This window comes from Chelonia mydas, chromosome 2 (assembly GCF_015237465.2).
Source record: "Chelonia mydas isolate rCheMyd1 chromosome 2, rCheMyd1.pri.v2, whole genome shotgun sequence".
Taxonomy (NCBI): Eukaryota; Metazoa; Chordata; order Testudines; family Cheloniidae; genus Chelonia; species Chelonia mydas.
The window spans coordinates 257,624,440-257,649,002 of record NC_057850.1 but is presented as its reverse complement, the minus strand read 5'-3'; the positions used below and the strand labels follow the sequence as shown (position 1 = coordinate 257,649,002).

General features: G+C 48.9%; 2 protein-coding genes across 9 annotated transcripts in view; one reads left to right on the top strand and one right to left on the bottom strand.

Annotated features, from left to right (window-relative positions):
* Nucleotides 1-17,778, bottom strand: part of KLHL18 (kelch like family member 18) — a 43,211-nt gene extending 25,433 nt beyond the window's left edge. Inside the window, exons 1-3 of one of the 2 annotated variants that reach the window (XM_037891282.2) lie at nucleotides 17,480-17,778; nucleotides 388-518; nucleotides 7-147 (exon numbers count right to left, since the gene is read on the bottom strand). In XM_037891282.2, the coding sequence (XP_037747210.1) occupies nucleotides 7-147; nucleotides 388-518; nucleotides 17,480-17,617 (410 nt within the window). In that variant the 5' untranslated portion in view covers nucleotides 17,618-17,778. The remainder of the gene's footprint in view (nucleotides 1-6; nucleotides 148-387; nucleotides 519-17,479) is intronic. The other variant, XM_037891281.2, reaches the window with a different exon arrangement.
* KIF9 (kinesin family member 9) overlaps nucleotides 17,729-24,563 on the top strand; it is a 45,598-nt gene continuing 38,763 nt past the window's right edge. For 3 of the 7 annotated variants that reach the window (XM_043541716.1, XM_043541719.1, XM_043541718.1), the window contains exons 1-5: nucleotides 17,793-17,933; nucleotides 20,416-20,447; nucleotides 22,731-22,831; nucleotides 22,990-23,155; nucleotides 23,290-23,396. In XM_043541716.1, coding sequence (XP_043397651.1) covers nucleotides 17,824-17,933; nucleotides 20,416-20,447; nucleotides 22,731-22,831; nucleotides 22,990-23,155; nucleotides 23,290-23,396 — 516 coding nt within the window. In that variant the 5' untranslated portion in view covers nucleotides 17,793-17,823. Of the gene's footprint in view, nucleotides 17,934-20,415; nucleotides 20,448-22,099; nucleotides 22,239-22,730; nucleotides 22,832-22,989; nucleotides 23,156-23,289; nucleotides 23,397-24,563 lie in introns of all 7 variants that reach the window. The other 4 variants (XM_037891273.2, XM_037891276.2, XM_037891274.2 and 1 more) reach the window with 4 other exon arrangements.

Below are 24,563 nucleotides of genomic sequence, written 5' to 3'. Positions count from 1 at the left end.
CCTTACCTCTCTCTGAGAAAGGTACAGCAGGCATCTTTGATATTTTGCAGCTGAAGGAAACTTGCCCCCATCAGCAAAGACTGAACATTCTGCTGATCAATTGCTAGGTGTCCGTTGTAAGCAAAGTTGATCAGAGCCTCTAGTGCACTAAACAGGGTGGAGAAGAGCAGAAAAAGGGTCACTTGCGTTCAGCTCTATTGGATTATTTCAACTTAATAACAATCTAAGATGCTAGTAGCAACATAAATTTATTTAAAAATGTGATTTATCTTAACCCTTAAAAGCATGTTTCTAAACCTATACATTTGCATTTGTGTGCAGAGATTGGCAAAAACGTCATCGACAAGCTGTATTGGCTGTGGTCCCTTGGCTGTCCCAGGGAGTTACCTTGGATCCATTCCTTGCATGACAATCTCATCCTGTTTGCATTCCATCATGTCATTTGTAAACATAGCATGAAAGTAAGGGATGGAGGCTGCTAGTACGATCCGGTGGGCGCTGAATTTGTGGTCCCCTACCTATGAACAGACAGAAGGGGAACAAGGACAGCGAGCATAACTATTGGTCTAGATCAGGGGTCTCAAACTCAAATGACCACAAGGGCCACATAAGGACTAGTACATTGGCCTGAGGGCCACACCACTGACTACCCCCCGCTGTCCCGCCCCCACTCCACCCCTTCTGTGAGGCCCCGCCCATGCCCTGCCTCTTCCCACGCCTTCCCTGCCCCAATTCCAACCCCTTCCCTGAAATAACCCTGCGGGCCGCATGTGGCCCGGGTGTTTGAGACCCTTGGTCTAGATGATCCACTTTAGTGCGTTGACACCTTTAGGGGTACCAGGGGTTGAAAAGGCTGTGCAAAAACTCTCTGATTTGACCTCTAGAGTAAGGCACTTAAATTAGTGGCCTTATTTTTAGAGGCGCTGACCTACAGCTGCAGTGAAAGTCATTGAGAGCTGCATGTATTCACCATCTATGGAAAAAAAAATCAAATCACTTCTATTTAGATGCTACATGTGGAAATAAGTTTCTAACTGTAGACACCAAAGCCCACCTCCCTCCTGCTCCAGTCTAACGTCTGGAACATTTTCATTCTCCTTTACCAGCCAACGTGACTATCTGCTGTTTGGCATCTGCTGGACCCTGTTGTAGATTAACAGCGGGGTCATCTCTGGATTGTTAATGATCAACAACCAAGGTCGATAGAGTCAGTTTACCTACAATAATTCACCGGTTCAAGAGTGCGCAACTTCTCTCGTCCCAGATCTGTCTCCCCCACCTGCTTCTGTACAGGAAATACCAAGCTGCCGGGGGAAACTGTTATAATCATAATTTTTCATATCACCCATCTACTGTCGGAGCACCCTACGCCAGGAAAACAGCCAGGTCATTTAGACCTGACATGAATCATGCATTCCAGTCCTTCCACAGAATTCAAAGCTGGGCTAATCAGTCATTAGTTTTCTCTTCCCTCAGCCACCAATTACTAGCTGCTGGTCAATGTAAATCCACATCTTTATTTTAGGGTTTACATTCTGTAATTTCAGCCTCTGCCTTTTCCTTCAGCATGGTCATTATACCCCAATGCCTCATCTGTTCATTTACCTTCATTCCCACATAAACTCACTTCCCCACCCAAATAGATCTGCTCATATTTACGTTCTCTGTACAGCCCTTAACCACACTTTAAGCTTTGGCATGTGCATTAACAAAATGGCTGTGTAGTTACACCATGTCAACACAACCTCGCATCGCAGACAGCTGGATGACTAGCTCCAAAGAAGAGCCATCAAACTCAGCACTTAAGACACCGGTGATGAGCGCATTATAAATGCAGTCAAACTGGGAAGAGTCACACGACATACATAATTATTTGTAATCTATGCTTATTTCTCTTTAAAAAACAAATACCCTTGGCTATGTTATTAACAGATTGCTAGAGGTTTTAAAAGTCTATTTTTGCCACTAAATTTCTTACTGCATCTCAACTTGTACAATAAAGTTTCACTTTAGATTTTGTCATCAACAATTATAGAGATGTTTATCCTTTGTAACAAACCTAATTTATATTTCCACACAAACAGAATAAATCCTATCCATATGTATAACACATTTTCCATCTCTCACCTACAAATATAACCTTATTTAAACTGCAAATAATGAAGCGGGCCTCTAGATCAGAGTTGGGCAAACTACGGCCCACGGGACCGTCCTACCCGGCCCTTGAGCTCCCTTCTGGTGAGGCTAGCCCCGGGCCCCTCCCCCGCAGCCACATGGGCAGTGCTCTGGACAGTGGGGCTGCATGCTCCTGCAGGGCAGTGCGGCAACGTGTCTGGCTCCAGCTGGGCGGTGCATCTGGCTCCGGCCGGCTGGCGCGGCTGCCGGACATGCTGCTCTGAGGGACATGGGAAGGGGGCTGGAGTCGGGGTGAGGGGTCCCAGGGGGCGGCTGGATAGGTGTGGGAGTCCCGGGGGGCCTGTCAGGGGGTGGGGGTGTGGATAGGGGTCGGGGTAGTCAGGGGACAGGGAGCAGAGGAGGTTGGATAGGGGCGGGGGGGTCCTGGGAGGGGGCAGTCAGGGGACAAGGAGCAGGGGGCTTTGGATGGGTGGGAGGTTTTGAGGGGGGCACTCAGGGGGCGGGAAGTGGGAGGGGTCAGATAGGGGGTGGGGGCCAGGCTGTTTGGGGAGGCACAGCCTTCCCTACAGAGCTCTCCATACAGTTCTGCAACCCCAATGTGGCCCTCCGGCCAAAAAGTTTGCTCATCCCTGCTCTAGATAGTAACATCACAATTAACAATTAGGAAGGCCAACTCAATAGTGTAAAGGTACTTCCCTGCTATTATTGTTCTGTCTATAAATCATGTAAGTAATATGCATGCTATACGTCACTTTCTAACTCTACGGTATTATTATTTATAAACATTTCCTGCCCTTTACAGCTTAGTCTGAACAAAATACGCCAAGTCACTAGATAGGAGTTCAAAGGAGGCTGAGTGTGGAGGAGAAAGAGGAAAGACTGCTTGAGGAAGATTTCTACACACTTCTACAGCACCGTAGTACCCATGTGCCTCACAAACTTCACCAAAGATGTCCTGCAATGGGACTCAGGCACAGGGTGATAAGTGACTTGCTCAAGGTCAGACAAGAAGTCTGTGGCAAAGCACCTAACCAAACGTGAATCTCCCGAGTCCCAGACTAGTTCCTCAGGCTTATTTAAACTCCAAAGATTTGTTTCCATGGACGCTAAGGAGAGTAGGAGGGTTCCTGCTAAGGGTTTTATAAAGCCACTTTTGCTTAGAAGTGAACCAAAATCTTGCACTGAGCCTACCTGAGAGAACCCATTGAACACACACAAATACACCAACATAGAGGGTGCTTGGCGAGTCAAGCCCACAGAGAGGAAGGAAATTTTCAGGTAAAGAGCCTCTGCACCTCAGGAAGTTAATGAAGTGTAACAGACTCCTACTATGCAAATGTTCTTTAATGGAATTTCCTTTTCCATCATGGTGAATTACCGCGCTCTGTGTCTAACTGTTGGAAGAGATTTTGTTTTTGCATAATCACTTCCATGTGGGTGAACAAATCCCGCCACAAGCATCAGGCTGTGGAATTACTCAGCGCACAACGAAGAGCAGGAAGAGTGGAAACGAGACAGCAACTGAGCCAGCTTTCAGGGGAGACAACGTTATCTCGTGGTCTGAATGCACTATTGGGATGTGGGATCAGCTGGGCCCTATACTCAACCTGTGCACAGCTGACTTTGCCCAAATCACTGTACCACAGTGCCTCAGTTTTCCGCACCTATATGACTGAGTTGATTATCACCCACCGCCCAGGACCATTGAAGGTAAGTGCTTCTACAATAGTTTGAAGGTGTAAAATGTATTAAAAGTCGATCAAGAGTCAGAAGTGGTGGAAAGCACGAAAAAGTATCAGTTCCACGGGGTTTTGGTAATACACGGTCTCACTAAAAACATCACCCAGCATGATGGCTCTGACTCTCCAACGCCAGCAGTCCCTGTGGTACGACAGCGTGAGCAAGTGTTCTTTGAACTACTACACGTTTAGTACGTGCAGCAACAGTAAAGGGATTATTGCCCCCCCCCCCCCCCCCAGTTTAGGGTTTAGTAAAGCCATGTTAACGCTCCACAGTTAGCATGAGCATTCAATACATGTTATTGAGGCCATTCAGTTTCTGTTTTGATTTTGTAGGTCATCTTTCACATAACAGTGCAATTTTTTGAATTGACCATTACGCCCAGCCTTTATCGGGGCATCTTACTGAGCCCAGTTTAAAAGCAGACAAAGAGGAAAAGCATTTACTTTTTGTTGTAAATTTAAACAAACCAATACATTCTAGACATTCATTGGACAGATCATTCCCTGGACTGAACGCATCCAAAGAAAAAAGAAATTAGATGGGCAGCTCAGTTGAAGTTAAAACAGTTGTTTCCAAAGAAAGTAAGAAGTGGCTAAACCTAAAGATTTGGCGTTTTGCATAGCAGCACCTCAAAACAGGGTTTTACAGAGCAATTGCTCTCACAAGGCAAACTGAAGCATTCTACTTTAAAACATCTATCGCTGATGTGTCATTTTCAATATCTGCTGTCCTTTGTTCCATGTTACTAAGCGATATTTGCCTAAAACACGGTGGGACGTAGGCAGGCCAGATGCCAGCTCTTGCCCAGGCTGCAGGCATTAGCTAAGAATTAACAAACTCATAGCTGGAGATTGGCCAGTTCACCTGTACGTTTGTTTTGCTCAAAATAGGTATCAGTCTTGTAAGAATGCATCCAGTGTTTAGACTACGAAATGCTTGCATGCATTAATCTCACGTAATGTGTGTATTCCAGGCTATAAGAAAATATGTTAGTTTTGCTTTATAACTTTGAAAATGTTTGCTCTGAAGTTGTGAACCCAGGCACTGGAATCGTCTCCCGCACCCATCCAGAAGGGCTATCAAAATCAGATGGGCCATCAAGGAACATCCCAATATAGAGAATTGGTTACTGGTCCTGTTGCACCATGGAAGTGCTATGGGCAAGGAAGCTTGTCCTGTGGACTTGGAAGCTGAATGAAGGAAATAAAACAAAGTCAGAGGAAAATTTTCCATCTTGCTGACTGTTTGAACTCTGACAGTGCTAGAGACAAACTAAAGCCAGAGATCTTGAGCCCGCCCTGAGACACACTTTAAATTGCCAGATCACTACAACTCTGTCACTCTTAGGATTTAGGCAATAACTCACTTGTGTGTGTGTGTGTGTCTGTGCGTGTTTACCTGCTTTAACCTGTAAATAACTCATTTCTTTTTCCTAATAAACCTTTAGAGAGTCTATTACAGGATTGGCTAAAGGTGTTTTCTTTGATGTAAGATCAAGAGCACCAACTGATTTGGGGTAAGTGACTGGAAGCAATCGGAACATTTGGTTTAAGTGATCACTTATCGATACGCCAGTTTGTCTGGGTGGCAAGATGGACTGGCGAGTCTAAGAGGACTCTGTCTGTGAACCCATGATAAGACTGTTTTCGTGATCCAGAAGTTCACATTTGTTACTGGCTTGGTGAAATCTAATTATAGAGCACACCACCAGTTCAGGGTGTCTGCCCTGTTTTTGACAGTCTACCCTAAGGAAGGCACTCAGTCGTGAGCCACTCCAGACAGCATGACACAAGGATCTTTTAAGATTTCATCCATACTTTAAGTCAGAAGCTTCCATTTGCAATGACCTAATCTGTGCCATGAGAACATCTGTGAGGTCATAAAAATACAGGCACTCTTATGAGTTCATACAGATTAGTACATTCACCTTTCACTTTTACAGACTAACCTTTAAGTTGGTCTTTAGTCCTTGGCATTTCATTTGTGCCTGAAGTGCTGTTGATAGGAGCCCCAGGAAGAGACAAAACAGGGCACTACTGGTCAGGATTCATAGAGCTGTTTGAGAGCGTCTTGTGTATCACTTGCATGCTTCAATTAGCTCTTTTAACCCTTCAATTTCCTGAGCAAAAATCTTAGTAATAAAGGGCAAGGAGTCTGGTAAGAGTTTACAGAAGGATAAAACTATTTTAGAAATATTTTACAATCCATATTAGCAGGTGTCTTGAAGTTTCCTGGAGAAAGACACAGTTTACAGGGATTCAGTGGAACCCATTACAGGCAGAATCACCCATGCAGTTTATTCCACTTCTGACAAAGGATATTATGCAATGTTCCTTTACTATGATGTGTAGTAGACTAATGAAAAATCATTCTCCACTACACACCCACACGCTTAAAATATTAATTAGTTCCAACACATAATGGAGCCTTCTTCATAGAAAAACACAGTAGGTGTAATAAAAAGACATCTATTGTTTTCATGACAACAGGAGGCTGCATAACTGAGAAGCCATCAGTAAACCCCTTGGTGCAAAGATCTCGTCTTTTTTTTTTTTTTTTTTTGGTTAAACATCTTTAAGAGCCTTTGTTAACAGGCCCAGAGCTACCTAACGTGACACTGGACCTTTTTTTGCTATGATTTCTGGGGCTATTACATTCTGAGGGAAAAGCGAAAGGGCAAAAAGACCAAGCAGTCAACTCTAGTGTAAATTAGAGAGTCAAAAACAGCATAAGCTTAGGGCAAGTCTACGCTATCGTGCTACACTGGCACAGCTGTAGCATGCCTGGTAAAGATGCACTATGCTGATGGGAGAGCGCTCTCCTGTCAGCATAATTACTCCACCTCAACGAGAGGCAGAAGCTATGTCGGCAGGAGAGCAACTCCCACCAACACAGCACAGTGTGGACACCGCTTTAAGTTGATGTAACTTACGCCGCTCAGTGGGGTGGCCTTTTCACACCCCTGAGCAACGTAAGTTACATCGATTTAAGCGGTAATGTAGACAAGCCCTCAGATAGGAGGAAGATAATCAAACATTCCAATTTAGGGTATTGTCACATGTCACCATTCAGCCAATCACTATGTATAAAAATATCCCCTCATGTTCGATACAGGGTAACAGCAGTTAGATGTAAAAAAAAATCTCTCCTAAAACCCAACTGCCTGCAAAGATACCAATAAGCATCTAGAGCAACAGAAGAAAAAATGCCTTATTGGAATTACTAGGGCCAACTGATAGCTTTAAAACAGAGGGAAAATGGCATGAACAAGAAATTTAAATGGAACCTAACCCCCCCTATTTACATTAGATCCTCCTTGGGTCTTGCAGTAAAGGTTGTGAGTAGGGAGTAGTTCTCCGCATAGTTCAAACTAATCAACAGCATTCCTTTTCACTGGCCATCCAGGAAAATTGCATGTATACCAGGCTGGAGGCAATCCACAGCAGATAATACCTTGAAAAGCTAAAGGAATGTAAGAAATTGGAGTCCAAAAAATCTACCTGGCTCCTCTGAGTTTAAAGTACAATACCACTGTGTGTTCCATTTACATTAATTCTTATGGGGAAATTGGATTTGCTTAACATCGTTTTGCTTAAAGTCACATTTTTCAAGACCATAACTACAACTTTAAGCGAGGAGTTACTGTAGTGGAATGGGGGCTGGGAGGAGAGGTGCGCACAAAATGGCATCTAACTTAAGGAGGGATCCACAATCTGGAAGAGTTTGAGAAAGACTGGAATAAGGAATGGTGTTTCTAGCCCCTTAGTTTAGCAACCCAGACAAACCCTGTATGTTGGCGCAGAAATGAAAGGGCATGAGCCCTCAATGGGCACCTTGTACCCTAGCAGGGTGCGCTTGTGCCAGACACACAGCTCAACTTCTGCCCCAGAAACCTTGTGTTCAGAGAGATGATCATGAGGAGCAGTGACAGACTTCCCCAAACCCAGCTTAGAATAATCAGAGATTTGACAGATCGAGTCAAATCAGCACTTCTTTGTCTAATCGCATCTAAAACAAGCTGCCACCTGCTGCTGAAACAGCACCATGGTCTATTGAGCAACCTGAATTGCAGCGGCAGTGATTCTCAGATGAGAAAACAAGTTGGAAGAGAAGTGTTGCAAGCCTGATACAATGTTAAAGTTATCTTACAGGTTTCTCTTGGCAGTGATCATTTGAGTACTGCTGTTTGTTAATCATGCACTTTTCCATTAGACAAACAGAGGTGTCAAATACCCAGCTTATTTATGTGGCCCTAATGACACATTCAGATTCTTTCATTTTAAAATTAAAGTTTCTAGACACTATGGTTGTGAAATTATTTTTTCAAACATGAGCCAAATGTAAAAACTGATGTAGTGTTGTCGGCCTGAGGCCATGTCTACACTACAAAATTAAGCTGACTTAACTTACGTCAGCATACAGCCGCCACAGTAATTACATTGTTTTGTACGTGTCTGCACTTTGCTCCTTGTGTTGGAGGTGCATCTCCTCACCAGGAGCGCCTGTAGCGATTGCGCTGTCAGCGTGGGACAGCTCCTGAAAGCCAGTAACAGTCAACGAAAGCAACGCAGTGCCTACAGTGACACCCCGTCAACCTAACTACATCAACCTTGACTCTACGCCACGCATGGAGGTCGAGCTATTAAGTTGGCGTAGGTCAATGAAAGGCAGCTTACATCAACCTAACTCTGTAGTGCAGACCGGGCCTGAGTATGCAAACAAACAAAGAGGATGTCTGAAAGCTGTGAACTCCTCACGTCCCCCGACCTATTCATCTTATTGAGGCATTGACTCTAGAACTCGAGTCAGCTAAGCACTCAGAAAAGAAGAAGAGCAAAAACCAGAAGTGGTCCCAAAGATTAGCACAATTAATGAGCCAAGTGAGATACAGGGACTTTAACAACAATGTACAAACCTCCTATTGATGTCTGTAGATCCAGGGTAAGGTATTGTCCTAGATTCGTACCCCAGGCCCACAGACTACAGTTAAATATTGAATTCAGCCTTTAACACAGGAGTTAAGACACTCCAAGATTAATTCATTGTTAATCCAAATAATAAACAGTAAGTTTTCAAGTTTTACTATTCATCATATTAAATGAGCTCCTCTTTCAGTTATCGCCATAAAACTCATTTTTGTCACTGATTTTATCCCTTCTATCTCTACTTACAGGAAGCAGAAAGTTAGGTAGAGCTAACACCACTGAACCACTTAGCTCCTGTCCACCCAGCAACCACTATCATATGCTAGAGGAATCCCATTTACAGCCATTGTCTTCCAACATGGTTAAAGTGCTGATCAACACTGGAGAAGAGACCCTTATTCAACTGATCTGTGCTATGGACCACAAGATCAGTGGAAAAAGTACTTTTCATAAGTCAGCTATGTATTAAAGTGGCTGCTGTATCTACTTGAAAAACACTCTCAAAATTTGCTTCCATAATACCCAGTACTGCATAATGAATAAAGCTGGAAAAGGCATCTTGTACTGAATGATCAGGAAGAAAGATTTGGCTTGAAGAGAATGAACCATGTCAACTCAACTGCTAAAGAACATGAGGTCAGTGCTGAAAAGCGAGTTGACAGCCGGTGGAAGTGGCAGAGAAGTAGGATATTCACTATCATGATTAATTACATTGAAAGACACTCTTGAAGAGAAAATAGTGTTAATGAAATAGCCTTAGATGTCAAAGTCTTTTATCAACACAAAAGCTATTTCACAGATATTGGCACTTCAAACCTCACCTCCTCCCCCTGAAATATGTATCAAAAGCGAGCTTGGGAGGATTGCTCAAGCCTCTGCCACAAAGACCACCAAGGGACCCAACTGTGATAGTGGAATTCGTGATCTAGCTTAGGCAGATGTAATGCTATAGCATCTAGACACAAAGGAATGTGGAACTGGACTAGTTTCAAATAGGTTAAAGACACATCAGGTGGCAACTACTTTAGATGCTACTAACATCTCAGGAGTGAGAGGCTTCCCATCTCCATCAGACATCCACACACACTGAGAAACACAGCGCTATATAGATAGAGGTCAATACTTTCTCTCTAAGAAACTACCAAGCATGATCATCTAAGTTGTGAAGGGGATTCTCTGATTATGGCTAGCAAGCCTATCCCAAATATTATATCTTAGGGTATGTCTACACTACGAAATTAGGTCGATTTATAGAAGTCGGTTTTGTAGAAAGCGTTTTTATACAGTCGATTGTGTGTGTCCCCACACAAATGCTCTAAGTGCATGTAGTTGGCGGAGTGTGTTCACAGTACCGAGGCAACCGTCGACTTCTGGAGCGTTGCACTGTGGGTACTTATCCCACAGTTCCCGCAGTCTCCACCGCCTATTTGAATTCTGGGTAGAAATCCCAGTGCCTGATGGGGCTAAAACATTGTCGCGGGTGGTTCTGGGTACATATCATCAGGCCCCCATTCCCTCCCTCCCTCTGTGAAAGCAAGGGCAGACAATCGTTCTCCGCCTTTTTTCTTGAGTTACCTGTGCAGACGCCATACCACGGCAAGCATGGAGCCCGCTCAGCTAACCGTCACCGTATGTCTCCTGGGTGCTGGCAGACGCGGTACTGCATTGCTACACAGCAGCAGTTTATTGCCTTTTGGCAGCAGACAGTGCAGTATGACTGGTAGCCGTCGTCGACGTAGTCCTGGGTGCTCTTTTAACCGGGTGCCTGGGCAAACATGGGAGTGACTCAGCCAGGTCATTTTCCTTGTTTCGTCTCATGGCGATTGAGTCCTACCGGCAGTGCACTGTCTTTTAATCTGCAGCCAGCAGAAGACGATGGCCAGTAGTCATACTGCACCGTCTTCTGCCGAGCACCCAGGTGTTGACGATGGCTAGCGGTCGTACTGCACAGTCTGCTGCCAGCAAGATGTATAAAGATAGATGAAGTGGCTCAAAACAAGAAATAGACCTGATTCGTTTTGTATTCATTTTCTCCTCCCTCCCTCCCTAACGGCCTGCTGAACCCAGTTTTGAGTTCTATCCTTGAGGTTTTGAGTTCTACCCTTGAGGGGGCCATTCAGTTTCTCGCAAGGCCACCCCCTTTGTTGATTTTAATTCCCTGTAAGCCAACCCTGTAAGCCATGTCGTCAGTTGTCCCTCCCTCCATCAGGGCAACGGCAGACAATTGTTCTGCGCCTTTTTTCCGTGCAGACGCCATACCACGGCAAGCATGGAGCCCGCTCAGATCACTTTGGCGATTAGGAGCACATTACACACCACACGCGTTATCCAGCAGTATATGCAGCACCAGAACCTGGCAAAGCGATACCGGGCGAGTAGGCGACATCAGCGCGGTGACGAGGGTGATGAGGACATGGACACAGACTTCTCTCAAAGCACGGGCCCTGGCAAGGTGGGCATCATGGTGCTAATGGGGCAAGCTCATGCGGTGGAACGCTGATTCTGGGCCCGGGAAACAAGCACAGACTGGTGGGACCGCATAGCGTTGCAGGTCTGGGACGATTCCCAGTGGCTGCAAAACTTTCGCATGCGTAAGGGCACTTTCATGGAACTTTGTGACTTGCTTTCCCCTGCCCTGAGGCGCAAGAATACCAAGACGAGAGCAGCCCTCACAGTTGAGAAGCAAGCAGCAATAGCCCTGTGGAAGCTTGCAACGCCAGACAGCCACTGGTCAGTTGGGAATCCATTTGGAGTGGGCAAATCTACTGTGGGGGCGGCCATGATGCAAGTAGCCATTCGTCACACAAATAGGGGGATAACTACCAAGGTAACCCAGGAGGGGTGGTGGAGGAGGGAAGGACAAGGCCACACAGCACTTTAAAAGTTTAAAACTTTAAAACTTATTGAATGTCAGCCTTCTGTTGCTTGGGCAATCCTCTGGGGTGGAGTGGCTGGGGGGCCAAAGGCCCCCTCACCGCGTTCTTGGGCGTCTGGGTGAGGAGGCTATGGAACTTGGGGAGGAGGGCGGTTGGTTACACAGGGGCTGTAGCGGCGGTCTGTGCTCCTGCTGCCTTTCCTGCAGCTCAACCATACGCTGGAGCATATTGGTTTGATCTTCCAGCAGCCTCAGCATTGAATCCTGCCTCCTCTCATCACGCTGCCGCCACCTTTCAGCTTCAGCCCTCTCTTCAGCCCGGCACTTACTCTCTTCAGCCCGCCACCTCTCCTCCTGGTCATTTTGTGCTTTCCTGCACTCCAACATTGTCTGCCTCCACGCATTCATCTGTGCTCTGTCAGTGTGGGAGGACAGCATGAGCTCAGAGAACATTTCATCACGAGTGCGTTTTTTTTCGCCTTCTAATCTTCACTAGCCTCTGGGAAGGAGAAGATCCTGTGATCCTTGAAACACATGTAGCTGGTGGAGAAAAAAAAAGGGATAGTGGTATATAAAAAGACACATTTTATAGAACAATTGGTACACTCTTGCACGGTAAACCGTGCTGTTAACATTACATACATAGCACATATGCTTTCGTTCCAAGGTCACATTTTGCCTCCCCCCAGGGCGTGGCTAGCCCCTCCTCTCTCCCCGTGGCTAACAGCGGGGAACATTTCTATTCAACCACAGGCAAACAGCCCAGCAGGAACGGGCACCTCTGAATGTCCCCTTAGAAAAGCACCCTATTTCAACCAGCTGACCATGAATGATATCACTCTCCTGAGGATAACACAGAGAAATAAAGAACGGACGTTGTTTGAACGCCAGCAAACATACACTGCAATGTTTTGTTCTACAGTGATTCCCGAGTACGTGCTACTGGCCTGGAGTGGTAAAGTGTCCTACCATGGTGGATGGAATAAGGCTGCCCTCCCCAGAAACCTTTTGCAAAGGCTTTGGGAGTATATCCAGGAGAGCCACCAATGCCAAGGCAAATTAATCATTAAACATGCTTGCTTTTAAACCATGTATAGTATTTTAAAAGGTACACTCACCAGAGGTCCCTTCTCCGCCTGGCGGGTCCGGGAGGCAGCCTTCGGTGGGTTCGGGGGGTACTGGCTCCAGGCCCAGGGTGAGAAACAGTTCCTGGCTGTCGGGAAAACCGGTTTCTCCACTTGCTTGCTGTGAGCTATCTACAACTTCATCATCATCTTCCTCGTCCCCAAAACCTGCTTCTGTGTTGCCTCCATCTCCATTGAAGAAGTCAAACAACGCGGCTGGGGTAATGGTGGCTGAACCCCCTAAAATGGCATGCAGCTCATCATAGAAGTGGCATGTTTGGGGCTCGGACCCAGAGCGGCCGTTTGCCTCTCTGGTTTTCTGGGAGGCTTGCCTCAGCTCCTTAAGTTTCACGCGGCACTGCTTCGGGTCCCTGTTATGGCCTCTGTCCTTCATGCCCTGGGAGATTTTGACAAATGTTTTGACATTTCGAAAACTGGAATGGAGTTCTGATAGCACGGATTCCTCTCCCCATACAGCGATCAGATCCCGTACCTCCCGTTCGGTCCATGCTGGAGCTCTTTTGCGATTCTGGGACTCCATCATGGTCCCCTCTGCTGATGAGCTCTGCATGGTCACTTCTGCTGATGAGCTCTGCATGGTCACCTGCAGCTTGCCACGCTGGCCAAACAGGAAACTGAAATTCAAAAGTTTGCAGGCCTTTTCCTGTCTACCTGGCCAGTGCATCTGAGTTGAGAGTGCTGTCCAGAGCGGTCACAATGGAGCACTCTGGGATAGCTCCCGGAGGCCAATACCGTCTAATTGCATCCACAGTACCCCAAACTCGACCCAGCAAGGCCGATTTCAGCGCTAATCCCCTTGTCGGGGGTGGAGTAAGGAAATCGATTTTAAGAACCCTTTAAGTCGAAAAAAAGGGCTTCGTCATGTGGACGGGTGCAGGTTTAAATCAATTTAACACTGCTAAATTCGACCTCAACTCCTAGTGTAGACCAGGGCTCAGACAGCACAACTTTGTTCATGGCCACCACACAGGCAATACACTGGTGAATGCTGCTTTACAAAATATTCTTGTGTATTCTTCATTTAGATGTACGTAACCCACACTACTCAGTGTAAGGAATGCAAAATCTATTTATTTATGTAAATCTTTTTCTAAGGCAGAGGGAAATGGGTGAAGAGTCTCAATCTGTGCAGACTGGGGAACATTTTAGGGTTTAATTCAATAGTATGAATTTTGTACTCACTGGACTGGTCACATGCTTTGAGCATGGCAACAGCAGCACTGTATACATCTAAAAACTCCTATTCTGTTATTAACTTTAACAGGGATTCTAGCATTTTCCTCTGAAGGATCTGCTATGGGCCACACTCAGATACTGGACTAGAGGGACCACTTGCCTGATGCAGTGTGGCAATTCCTATGTTGTAGTTAGCGTGTTCAGGCTTCAGGGGTTTTATTCTTTTTCAGATAGTGAATTAAATGATCTTGAAAGATAATGGATGGCAGTCCTAGAGACTGATTTTCCATTTCTCCACATAAAAGAAACAGTTCAGGTAGCAGCAAGCCAATTCTTCGCCCCACCAATGCGTGTCAACCCTGATGTAGAGTGACCACCCTCTGGGAATTAGAAGGGAGCACAATGTCCATGATTCGGTCAGTGCTTGGACTCTTGACTAAGAGCATCAATAAGGGTGCCAATTGCTGCTGTAGATTTTGTGATGTCGACACATTCACCAGACACTGGACTGAAATCCAAACTCATTTTGCTTAGGCTACTAAAAAAGTTGTAACCATTTTTTGCTACCACCATCCTGGGCGACATCTGAATTAGCAGCCTAATGACAGTATCTGTCTTGCAGTAATCTCTCTACGGCTCACATACCTGTAGCATCGAAGGGTGAATGCTATGCCAACCTGTTACTCTGATTTATAGGTTCAAATCAGTATTTCTCTATTATAACCACCTCTACATTTTGTGTGCGTACAGATCCCTGATTGTGGAACCTAGAAGTTACTGTAACACAATGAATAATATCTCCAAGCAGCAAAAACATAAGCTCCCTGAGCAATATTAATTTGTAGCATATGTATTTTAGCTAAGATTCCTGCTTCACAACAGGCTAGCCAGCCTTGCATTAGAGTGAATTGCGAGACTGATAGCTGTGGGAACATCTCAAATTAACAAATATTTCCTATGGCACCTCAGTGGAGAACACAGAACTATTTATAGGGCCACTCCTGGCATGCAAGGATGACTAGTGCCAAGTCATCTAAACAAATATTTAGGGTGAGAAGAACTGGACTAGATGACTCACTTGACGCACCTTTCCACCCAAAGGCATACGACATGAATGGAGATTAGCAAACTATGGTTGGGTTGGACTTCAACTCCCCTTTGTATGTGACACAGTCTATAGCCTAGGCACCCATTTATACAGAGCTGCTGCTTCTGCCTCCTGTGTGGGACGAAGGCTCATGGGATTGGCGCCACAAGCTGGTATAGTTTTCGGGCCCCCCCATCCCATCGCCCCACGACCCTCACAGCTCTGCATCCCGTTCCCCGCCCCATCCCGTGTCACACTCCCCCCCCGCACATCGGGCCCCCCATCCCATCGCCCCACGACCCTCACAGCTCTGCATCCCGTTCCCCGCCCCATCCCGTGTCACACTCCACCCCCGCACATCGGGCCCCCCATCCCATCGCCCCACGACCCTCACAGCTCCGCATCCCGTTCCCCGCCCCATCCCGTGTCACCCCCCCCGCACATCGGGCCCCCCATCCCATCACCCCACGACCCTCACAGCTCCGCATCCCGTTCCCCGCCCCATCCCGTGTCACACTCCCCCCCCCCCCGCACATCTGGCCCCCCCATCCCATCGCCCCACGACCCTCACAGCTCTGCATCCCGTTCCCCGCCCCATCCCGTGTCACCCCCCCGCACATCGGGCCCCCCATCCCATCGCCCCACGACCCTCACAGCTCCGCATCCCGTTCCCCGCCCCATCCCGTGTCACCCCCCCCCGCACATCGGGCCCCCCATCCCATCGCCCCACGACCCTCACAGCTCCGCATCCCGTTCCCCGCCCCATCCAGTGTCACCCTCCCCCCCCGCACACCGGGCCCCCCATCCCATCGCCCCACGACCCTCACAGCTCTGCATCCCGTTCCCCGCCCCATCCCGTGTCACCCCCCCGCACATCGGGCCCCCCATCCCATCGCCCCACGACCCTCACAGCTCCGCATCCCGTTCCCCGCCCCATCCCGTGTCACCCCCCCCGCACATCGGGCCCCCCATCCCATCGCCCCACGACCCTCACAGCTCCGCATCCCGTTCCCCGCCCCATCCCGTGTCACCCCCCCCGCACATCGGGCCCCCCATCCCATCGCCCCACGACCCTCACAGCTCCGCATCCCGTTCCCCGCCCCATCCAGTGTCACCCTCCCCCCCCGCACACCGGGCCCCCCATCCCATCGCCCCACGACCCTCACAGCTCCGCATCCCGTTCCCCGCCCCATCCCGTGTCACCCCCCTCGCACATCGAGCCCCCCCATCCCATCGCCCCACAACCCTCACAGCTCCGCATCCCGTTCCCCGCCCCATCCCGTGTCACCCCCCCCACATCGGGCCCCCCCATCCCATCGCCCCACGACCCTCACAGCTCCGCATCCCGTTCCCCGCCCCATCCCGTGTCACCCCCCCCGCACATCGGGCCCCCCATCCCATCGCCCCACGACCCTCACAGCTCCGCATCCCGTTCCCCGCCCCATCCAGTGTCACCCTCCCCCCCCCCGCACACCGGGCCCCCCATCCCATCGCCCCACGACCCTCACAGCTCCGCATCCCGTTCCCCGCCCCATCCCGCGTCACACTCCACCCCCGCACATCGGGCCCCCCATCCCATCGCCCCACGACCCTCACAGCTCCGCATCCCGTTCCCCGCCCCATCCCGTGTCACCCCCCCCCGCACATCGGGCCCCCCATCCCATCGCCCCACGACCCTCACAGCTCCGCATCCCGTTCCCCGCCCCATCCCGTGTCACCCCCCCCGCACACCGGGCCCCCCCATCCCATCGCCCCACGACCCTCACAGCTCCGCATCCCGTTCCCCGCCCCATCCCGTGTCACCCCCCCCGCACATCGGGCCCCCCATCCCATCGCCCCACGACCCTCACAGCTCCGCATCCCGTTCCCCGCCCCATCCCGTGTCACCCCCCCCGCACATCGGGCCCCCCATCCCATCGCCCCACGACCCTCACAGCTCTGCATCCCGTTCCCCGCCCCATCCCGTGTCACCCCCCCGCACATCGGGCCCCCCATCCCATCGCCCCACGACCCTCACAGCTCCGCATCCCGTTCCCCGCCCCATCCCGTGTCACCCCCCCCGCACATCGGGCCCCCCCATCCCATCGCCCCACAACCCTCACAGCTCCGCATCCCGTTCCCCGCCCCATCCCGTGTCACCCCCCCCGCACATCGGGCCCCCCATCCCATCGCCCCACGACCCTCACAGCTCCGCATCCCGTTCCCCGCCCCATCCCCCCATCCCGTGTCACACTCCCCCCCCCGTGTCGCACTCCCCCCCCCGGCGGGGCTCCCCCCCATCCCATGCCCCCCCGGCGGGGCTCCCCCCCATCCCATGCCCCCCCCACATCGGGCCCCCCCATTCCCTGTGCCCCCCCTCGGGGCTCCCCCCGGCCGGTCGCCGCCCCGGTACCTTGAGGGTCACGTCGCAGAGCTTGCCCTGCCTCCGGATCTCGCCCATCACCCCGTAGCCGCGGCTGGGCAGGTCCCCCACCGAGAAATGCACCAGGTCCTCGGGGTCCAGCTCCGGCTCGGCCGCCGCCTCCAGCATCTTCCCCGCGCGCCGGCCCGGGCCCCGGCCGCCGCAGCGAGGGCAAGGCGCGAGGAGAGAGGCGCCGCCGTCCGCTCCAGCGCCGCGCTGGCCCCTCCCGGCCGCCGTAGCCAACCAGAGCCCGCGGGCCCCCGCCGGAAACGGCCTCCCCTCGCTTCCGCCTTCTCCCGCAGCACTTCCGGACGTGGTGGGAAGTGGCGGTAGTCATGGTAACGGTGTGTACACCCCCCGGCCCCAGCCGCGACCCGGAGCCTGCGGCGCGGCGGGAGCTGGCAGCGGCGGGAGCCGGCGGCGGCGGGAAGAGCGGCCGGTCCCAGTTCAGTACCGGGTGCCCGGGCCCCTGCCTGGTGCTGCACGGGCTCTCCCCCTCTCCCCGTCCCGTCTCCCCATCCCCCCAACTCCCCCCTTCCCCTCCCCGACCCCTCCCCCTCTCCCCTTCCCCTCTCCCCTTCCCATCTCCCCATCCCCCTTCCCTTCTCCCCATCCCCCCAATTCCCCCCGTCCCCGTCTCCCCATCCCCCTCCCCCCCAACTACCTCCTCCCCCTCCCCCCTTCCCGTCTCTCCGTCCCCATCCCCCCAATTCCCCCCGTCCCCTCCCCTCCCCGTCTCCCCCTCCCCGACCCCTCCCCCTCTCCCCTTCCCATCTCCCCATCCCCTTCCCCTTTCCCCATCTCCCCAATTCCCCCTGTCCCCTTCCCCCTCCCCGGCCCCTTCCCCTCTCCCTATCCCCCCAATTCCTCCCATCTCCTCTCCCCTTCCCCCTCCCCGGCCCCTTCCCCTCTCCCCATCTCCCCAATTCCCCCCAGCCCCTTTCCCCATCCCGTCTCTCCATCCCCCCGGCCCCTCTCCCAGCGCCCCCATCCCTAGCCTCCTCTTCCCATCCCCCTTCCCCTCTCCCCATCCTCCCGGCCCCTTCCCCTCTCCCCATCCCCCCAATTCCCCCATCCTCACCTCCCAGTGCCCCCTTCCCCAGCCTCCTCTTCCCATCCCCCTTCCCCTCTCCCCATCCTCTCGGCCCCTTCCCCTCTCCCCATCCCCCCAATTCCCCCATCCTCACCTCCCAGTGCCCCCTTCCCCAGCCTCCTCTTCCCATCCCCCAGCCCCTCTCCCCAGCCTCCTTCCCCTCTCCCCATCCCCTCACATCCCCCTCCTCCTCACCTCCCAGCACCCCCTTTCCCAGCCTCCTTCCCATCCCCCGGCCCTCTCACCATTCCTCCGGCCCCTTCCCCTCTCCCCATTCCCCCCTCCCCTCTCCCTATTCTCCCCATTCCTCCGTCCTCACCTCCCAGCACCCACTTCCCCAGCCTCCTCTTCCTATCCCCCGTCCCCTATTCCCGTCCCTATCCCCCCAGCCTCATCCCTACCTCCCAGCCATCCCCATCGCTCTGTTGTCATCCCCATCCCAACTCCACCACCTTGTCATCCCTGTCACCGACCCCATCCCCATCTCCCAGCCACCCCCATCCTGTCCCCACCCTGTCTCCCTGTCCTCATCCCCATCTCCCTGTCACTGTCCCCATCCCCGCAGCCATCCCTGTCCCCTGTCACCATCCCCACCTCTCAGCCATCACCATTATTGCCTCCACTTCCCCACTGTCCTCATCTCAGCTATTCCCATCTCCGTCCCCACATCCCAACCATCTCTGTATCACCACCACCCGCCCCGCTCCCACCTATCCCTGTATTGCTACTGGCTTTGTTCCCAGCCATCCCTGTGTTGCCACTGTCTGTGCATCTCGCTGTCTCTGCATGATCACCACCACCCCCCACACATCCCAGCCAACCCCTCATCATCACCTCATCCAACCTCACTTGCTCGATCACACCATCTTCCTCCCCATGTCCCAGCCATCTCCTATCTCATATTACCATTGCTCCTATGTCACCACCATCCTCATCCCTGCATCATCTCTGCCTCCATCCCCAATGTATCAGCTGTCCCTGATCTCACCTGGCCATGGCTCCTGCATCCTCATGTTCTTATCCCTGCATCACCTCCATTTCTGTACCCACATCCCAACGATCCTCATGCCATCTCTAACCCCACAGCCCTGTGTCACCATTGTCTCTGTAACCATGTCCCAGGCATTTAAAAAATCTGGTTGACTGCATGGCTTGGGAGATTGGTGATGGACTATGGAGCCTTGCACTTCTAGGCCACTGGTTAAAACCTGTCTGAGTGAGTGATTGCTGGCAAAGTTGAAAGGCTGTTTTGTGGCCTGTGTGGAATGACTTCGGTGGATCTCAATCCACCGGATAGGTGCCCATGTGACAAAAACAACCATCACAACTGACACTAATTGGCATCCTTGTTGCAGTCACAGAAGAAAGGCCAAGGACTGAATGGTCTATGGAGACTGAACTCCCTTTCTTATCCATAGCTGAAAACTTTCTGTCAATGGTAAAGAATCACAGGAGTCACTTTCTTCTAACACTGAACAAGGAATTTTATTAGAATAAGGAGAATTCCATTAGCCCCAAGGCAATTCTCTTCCTCTCTGTGCTTCACCTTAGAGCTTCTGCTTACAACCTTCTCCAGCTCCCTCTTCCTGCCTGGCTTCTTGCTACAGCTTTAAAGAAACAGTGCACCTATCCTCACAACCTTCTTGTCAAGGTAGAAGCCTATTGCTGTGGTACTGTGAAAGATTACAGTACCACTACCTGAACTGTACCTGTTCTCTGGATAAAGAAAGGACTTCACTCTCCAGGACCATCAGTCTTTCACTAGCACTAAATACATTTTAAAGTAATAACATAGAAACTGCATATTCATGTATATCTGTTTAATCTCCTCCAGGTGTCCCCAAAAGCTATTATCTGTATTAGTTGGTGAGTATCATGAGTCTGATGAGATGGTGAGAATTTTCCAATTTAAGGGTCTAACCTTGCAAGTCCTTAGTTGGTGAAACTGTCATTGAGTCCTGTGGGAGTTTTGTGCATCTCAGGCCCACAGGATTGTATCCTAAATTAGATTAACAGTATGAATTAGACACCGTGCCTGACATACCACCACACTATGGTCATTGGTCGATGCAATGTAAAGGGTTTAATAACCCTCTATGCTGGAGTATTGATAAAGAAGGAAATCTTGAGGTGTTTGGATCCAGATTATGTTCGGAATTTGGGATCTAAACTGAACTGGGTTTGGATTGGGTCATTTTAAATTCTTGAAAATCAGCTATTCTTGTGAGATTTTCAATGTCTTGGGCTAAAATTTGACAAAAATAGGTTTTTTCATGATATTTCTGCCATATTTAAACCAGAGCCAGAAAACACGCTCATCTTTCTTTTTGGGATCCAATTTGGAAACACGGTTGTAGTGGTGTATTTGGATCCAATCCCCATTCCAAAAAATCCTATTGGATTTGGGTTCAGGGTTCCAGGTTTGGGCCTCGCTTAGTTTTAAGGAGGAATCTGAATGAAAAGAATATTGTCATTTGGTGCATTAAGAGACAGTTAATTGAAACTAGAATTTGACCTTCCAGATGTCCTCTATTTTAGGAGTTCACACCAAAAGCATTTGCATCCAACCATTACTGAACTCTAGGCAGAGAGAACCAGGGTGCAGAATTGTGCAAAACCAAAGAGCCAAGGAAAATGACAAGGGAATAATTAGGTACAATTAAAGAGAAATCCCCCTCATATGAAATGAATACACATCCATGCCCTGGGTTGTGTTTCTTGAGCCATTCAGATTGTTTGTAACGTGCTTTGAGAGCCTCACAAGAAAGGTGCTTTTCAGTGATCATGAGACAAAGAAATGTCTATATTTTATTATTCATTTAAAAAATGAATCAGATGGATAATAAATCACCTGAAGCAGCGTAAGGAATGCAGAGCCTTGTTCTACATGGTAACAGTGATGTTGTAACCCTGTGTCAGGTAATTTGATCTTAGGTGAACAATAAACAAATAATCACCCTAGAAAGCTGATATGCTAACATACAACACCCCAGGGGTATTCACCCCGTGTAATGGCCACTTTGTGCTATCTATGCCCCTGGGAGGCTAAGAGCCCCTACAAAGGGGGCTGTTTTGGGATAGTCCATGAATAGGTGGGGGCAGGAGGTGGTGTGGCCAGAGCATTCCTAGTTATTCTGAATTATTCCCTTTTGCTCAAGGCCCACAGTGCCCATGCTAGTTGAAGCACAAGTTAAGGCAATTCTCAGATTGCAGGCTCTTTGGGGCAGGACCACATTTATCTCTCTGTAAAATACTTAGCACAGAGTGGCCATAATCTTAATCAGAGAATCTGGGTGTCATAGTGAAATCATCATAATAATAATGAATGAATAATGTAGCAGCTTTTGTCCATGGATCACAAAATCCTATGTCTGATGTAAAACATTTTCATTAAAACTTTGTGGCTAAATTGTTGCTGCTGTAGCACTGCACCTTTAACACATCCTCCTGTTACTGTAAGAATTACATGGTTGGGTCTTTGCATTTATACTCGGTGACTTCCAGTGCTCTGTTTACAGGTGAAAAGATTATTTTTCCAGCTGTCAGCATCACTTATTCATCTTGGGATCTGAAAATCAAGCTGGTCTCTCCCTGCCTCTCAATTCACGAGTGATCAAAAGTTTGCTGACAGAACCTGGGGCCAAATTCTGCACTCAGGTACACCACTGTCAAGCTGGCATAACTGCATCAATGTCAACGGTTTTCTACCAGATTTGTATTAGAGAGCAGAATCCGGCCATTAGCTGAGAGTTGCACTGATGATGCATGAGGCAGAATAGAATCCATCTCATTCTCCTATAGCTGTTTTGTTCTGCAGGACTAGCAGGAAGAGAAGCTTGTTTGTGTCAGTAAATAACTAGGACTCAGATACACAAGAAGAAATTGAAATGACTAAGAAGGTTTTTGCATGTTCTATTTTTACATGTTCACTTTTCTGACTTTAAAAATTTCCCTGCTTAGGCTAGATGTGTGCTTATAGTTCCTCTTAATAAACCAATTAGAAACTACAGTTTAACATTTGTAAACAGTTTATTTTAAAAATTGATGACACTGCAGCCTACCTTTTGCTGATGACAGCCTTTAAACTGTATTTTAGGGAACACTGTATTTTCTTGTAAACCTGATTTTCCCTTTCCCCCCTTCTTTTAGTTACAATGAGTGCAAAAGAAAATAAAGTACATGCATTTGTGCGAGTCAAGCCAACAGCTAATTTTCCTGAAGACATGATCAAGTATGGGCCAGACAACAAGGTAAAGGAACAAGAGACATCAGGAGCATAATGGATTTAGATTCTGATTTAAGTTATGGTAGCAGAAATGAGCAGTAACCCTGCTGCAGTTACACTGGGGCTGATTTTGGCCCAATCTCTCTTGTAGGACATCAACATTCTTCATCTCTGTCTTTTTAGAGCATAGATATTTACATCAGGAGAGATATTAAGAAAGGAGTCGTCAATAACAAGCAGACTGATTGGTCCTTTAAATTGGATGGTGTTCTTCACAATGCCTCACAGGATTCGGTTTATGATGCAGTAGCTAGGGACTTGGTATCCCAAGCTCTGAATGGCTATAATGGTAATTTTTTTATTGATATGTGTTATTTTAAGATATAGTGGGGCTCCCCATCTGAGGATAAGGTCCCTTTGATGTTACATTGGAGAAATGAATGAGTCCTACTGAATTTATTGTTTTCCTTTAAACTTTTCTAGGCACTATTATGTGCTATGGGCAAACAGGAGCTGGTAAAACATACACCATGACAGGAGCAACTGAAAGCTACAAGCATAGAGGAATCATACCCCGAGCTATACAGCAGGTACCAAAGATTTGAATTAGAAAGGAGGGGAAGAAGGAGAAACTAGTACATCCGTCATATCATCTGTTATCCTCCCAGTCCTAAGAAATGTGTTGACCGCCCCAAACATGGGCTACAAGGTCACCACCAATTATTTTAACAGGAGATGGATATTATATGGTCCTTAAAGAAGTTGTGGGACAATAAAACATCATTATGTTGCACCTTGATGTTCCATTGTGATTTTTCATTGTAACACTGTGACCTTGTGCCGTGAGAGTGGTAACATTTCAATGCAATGTGATGACGTTGCATTGTGGTATGCGGACATGTCATCCTGTTGCAACATAAACATGATGCCATGATGTGCAACTTTCTCAACCTCTCAAAAGGGTACTCTGTTGGGTGAAGATTCTTGTGTGCCTGCTCCCAGAAGCATAGCTGAAAAGCAGAGTGTAGGGCTGACATAACCTACACAAACCAAAGCTGGAAGGTGTTCTGCATTATTTGTTTCCAGTAGCTACTGTGTTAGCTATTTTCCAAGCATAAAAAAGAACCAATTCCTGCAACAAAGAGCTGATCTGATTAGCTCATTGTTATATTGTCCTTAACTCCTGCCCGAATAATTTCTTACTAGTTATATTCCTTGGTGTTAGTGTAAGTGCTGTTCGTGCAATTAGAAAAAAGCAATTCAGCCAGCGAATGGAATGTTCTTTATTGTTTAGATAAAACACAGAAAACTCTTGTTTTAGGCTTCCTACCCTTGACACTATCCCTTTAAAGGTATAATATTTTCAAAACCAAAATAATTTTGAAAATCTTATTAGAGCTGCTGCAGTCCTGCTGAGAGTGTGCCGTACACTTACTGACTGATTTATAAAAAAAGAACAGGAGTACTTGTGGCACCTTAGAGACTTAACAAATATATTTGAGCATAAGCTTTCGTGGGCTACAGCCCACTTCATCGGATGCATGCAGTGGAAAATACAGTAGGAAGATTTTATATGCACAGAGAACATGAAACAATGGGTGTTACCATACACACTATAACGAGAGTGATCAGTTAAGGTGAGCTATTTACCAGCAGGAGAGAAAAAAACCTTTTGTAGTGATAATCAAGATGGGCCATTTCCAGCAGTTGACAAGAACGTGTGAGGAACAGTAAGGGGGAAAAATAAACATGGGGAA